Source organism: Aplysia californica, unplaced genomic scaffold (genome assembly GCF_000002075.1).
Source record: "Aplysia californica isolate F4 #8 unplaced genomic scaffold, AplCal3.0 scaffold00718, whole genome shotgun sequence".
In the NCBI taxonomy this organism is placed as follows: Eukaryota; Metazoa; Mollusca; class Gastropoda; order Aplysiida; family Aplysiidae; genus Aplysia; species Aplysia californica.
In genome coordinates this window covers 78,165-80,648 of record NW_004797988.1, presented here as the reverse complement: position 1 = coordinate 80,648, position 2,484 = coordinate 78,165, and the positions used below count along the sequence as shown (strand labels likewise).

Sequence of the window (2,484 nt, the reverse complement as noted above, 5' to 3'; positions counted from 1 at the left end):
GGAGTGTGTGCCTGGTTTCAGAGATAAATTTGAGGGGAAAATTGCCACCAAAGTTTGGTGATTTCCAAAGCTTGAGATAGTCCTTAAAAATTGCAAATTTACATTTTTTGTTTGTCTTTAATCAACGTTTTTCTCTCAGTAAAATCCACACAGTTATATATTTATTTTTTCATGGACATAAAAGGTGTTGAGCCAAACTAGGGGGAAATGGCGGTTTGTCAGTTCTAATGTTTTGACGAGCGCCTGATTTCACTACGATGCCTTCCATTTGTCAATCAAAACCTTTATCATCATGACAAAGGATCAATTTCGTGGGCGGAAATCACACAAGCTGACCCTGCCCGAGACGGTATTCGATGTATTGATTGGCATAATGCCGGCCTCAGATAACAAAAGATCAGCGATCTGTTGTTATATCATTCAGTAAATCTGTGTTTATTCAAACTACAATTGTGGATAAATCGACATGTGATGTACAAAAGACTGCCAAGGTAAGATAAGGCGTGTATAGCTTTACTGTGCTCATATTCTGTTACATTTTTCCCTTCTCTAGTCTCAACCCTTCTGTTGTTCCTCTTGTTGTTGTTTTTTCTCTTTCTTTTTGTTCTTCTCTTTGTTTAGATTGTTGGTTTTCTGTTGTTACTGTGGTTGCTGCTATTGCTACTGCTGCTGCTGCTGCTGCTATTGTTATTGTTGTTGTTTTCTTCTTCTTTTCCTTTTCCTTCTTTGTCTCCCCCATCCTTTTCCTAACCTTTCCCTTGTCCCTTTTCCTTCCTTTGCCATGCCGCAATCTATGTCTAGTTGGACCTCACAATATAAAAAGGTCAAAAACATGTCTCTTCTCTCACTGACTAAAATTTTGAATCACAATTTACAGCGTCCAAAATCATGAAGATAATATTTTCCTTGGAAAAACACACACATACACACACATACACACACACACAAACAAACAGACAAACAAGCAAACAACCTAACAAACAAACAAACAGCACACGCACATATCCCCTTTTAAAAGAGCTAGGCTCATTTTAGAAGTGGGACCTGAAATTTGATATTCATCACTAAGATTCCTCGAACACCTTATGATCAAGAGCCCTTTTGGGAAATTCTGACCATGATCATCTCAAACATAACATAATCCAGTAGGATATCAACTGAGATGAATGGCCCAGATAAAGCAAGAACAAATATGTTGGTGAAGGTCGCATTTCCAAATTGTGACGCCATTGCCCGAAGCCTGAATTCTACAATCATTGTGGTAGATGCTACTGAACAGGAGCACTGCACACTGCTTACGTTACAGCTCACCTATGACACTTTTTGACTAGGCAGATCTAGTCACAAGGAATTCATTTTATAGTGAACACTCTTTTGCACTAAAGGTCCTCAAAGCATGCGTTCAATAAAGATGATCTCGGGATTAGAATTATATGACGGACTTGCTTTTAAAAACGATATTGTCCAAGCTGTAAACCTCTTAAAATCAGTAAAAACCACCCAGAGGAATTTTTTACATTAGTATTTATTAAGGAATCTTCTAGAATACATCTAACGGGTGTTTACAAAAATAATGATCTGTTGAGACAAATTTATACAAGCCCCTTTGCAAAAACTGGAGAGGTTTATGTTTGATAGTTGAGGAAATATTTGACACAAAGTGGCGCCACAAATTTTTGACCGCACTATAGTAAGGTTTTACGGCGCTTGCAACTGCGTACGCGCTTACTCCTATGAATGTCAAGGGGTGGACGTTAACAGAGAGGTCCGAACGGGTAATCAGGCTTACTCTCTCTATCCTCAACAGCACAAAGTCTACTTCGACTATCAAGGCTCCCCGGAAAAAGCAGTTCACAAGAGAGTGACAAACATACAAAAATAGTAGAGGAAAAATGACGATAGTAAGGATGAGGAAAGAAAAAGCAGCAGTTCCCACTAAGCTGTTCCTGCACAGTATGAGCATGACATTAATGAGTCAGCCCATTTACAATTTCACTGTGCATAAGAACACGTTACTATCCCCCCCGCCCCCCGTTCCTTTGAAAATGGCCTAAAGACACTTCAGTTACTGGCACTTCCCTGATTTGGGGGAGGGGGGGGGGCGAGGCGTCACTACATTCGCTGGGAATAAAAAGAATATAGTTCACGGTTGATGATATAGGCTACAAGATGAGAATTTAAAAAAAATGAGACTTGCACCTGAAAATGAGTGTCCAATTATTGTAGAGTCCGCCTTCGTCCCAGGTCTGTATGATGACGCTGTCTGGGTCAGCCTGTATCAGCACAGAGCTGTGAAAACTGTCCAGTCTTGATAAGGAACACTGGTGGGTCACAAGGCTTAGACTGGCACTTCTGGAGTGGGAAAAGAGGGGAGGGGACAGTAGGTGGAGGATAGAGGCAGTCACAACTGATTGTATGTGTGTTTGTGTTCGTTATGTGTGTATGTGCGTGTATATGTGTGTATGTGTGTGTGTGTATATATAT

General features: G+C 40.3%; 1 protein-coding gene across 1 annotated transcript in view; it reads right to left on the bottom strand.

Annotated features, from left to right (window-relative positions):
* The window catches only part of LOC118478600, a 15,650-nt gene that overhangs the window by 5,209 nt on the left and 7,957 nt on the right, over positions 1-2,484 (bottom strand). Inside the window, exon 2 of the mRNA XM_035972510.1 lies at positions 2,200-2,352. Within this exon, the coding sequence (XP_035828403.1) occupies positions 2,200-2,352 (153 nt within the window). The remainder of the gene's footprint in view (positions 1-2,199; positions 2,353-2,484) is intronic.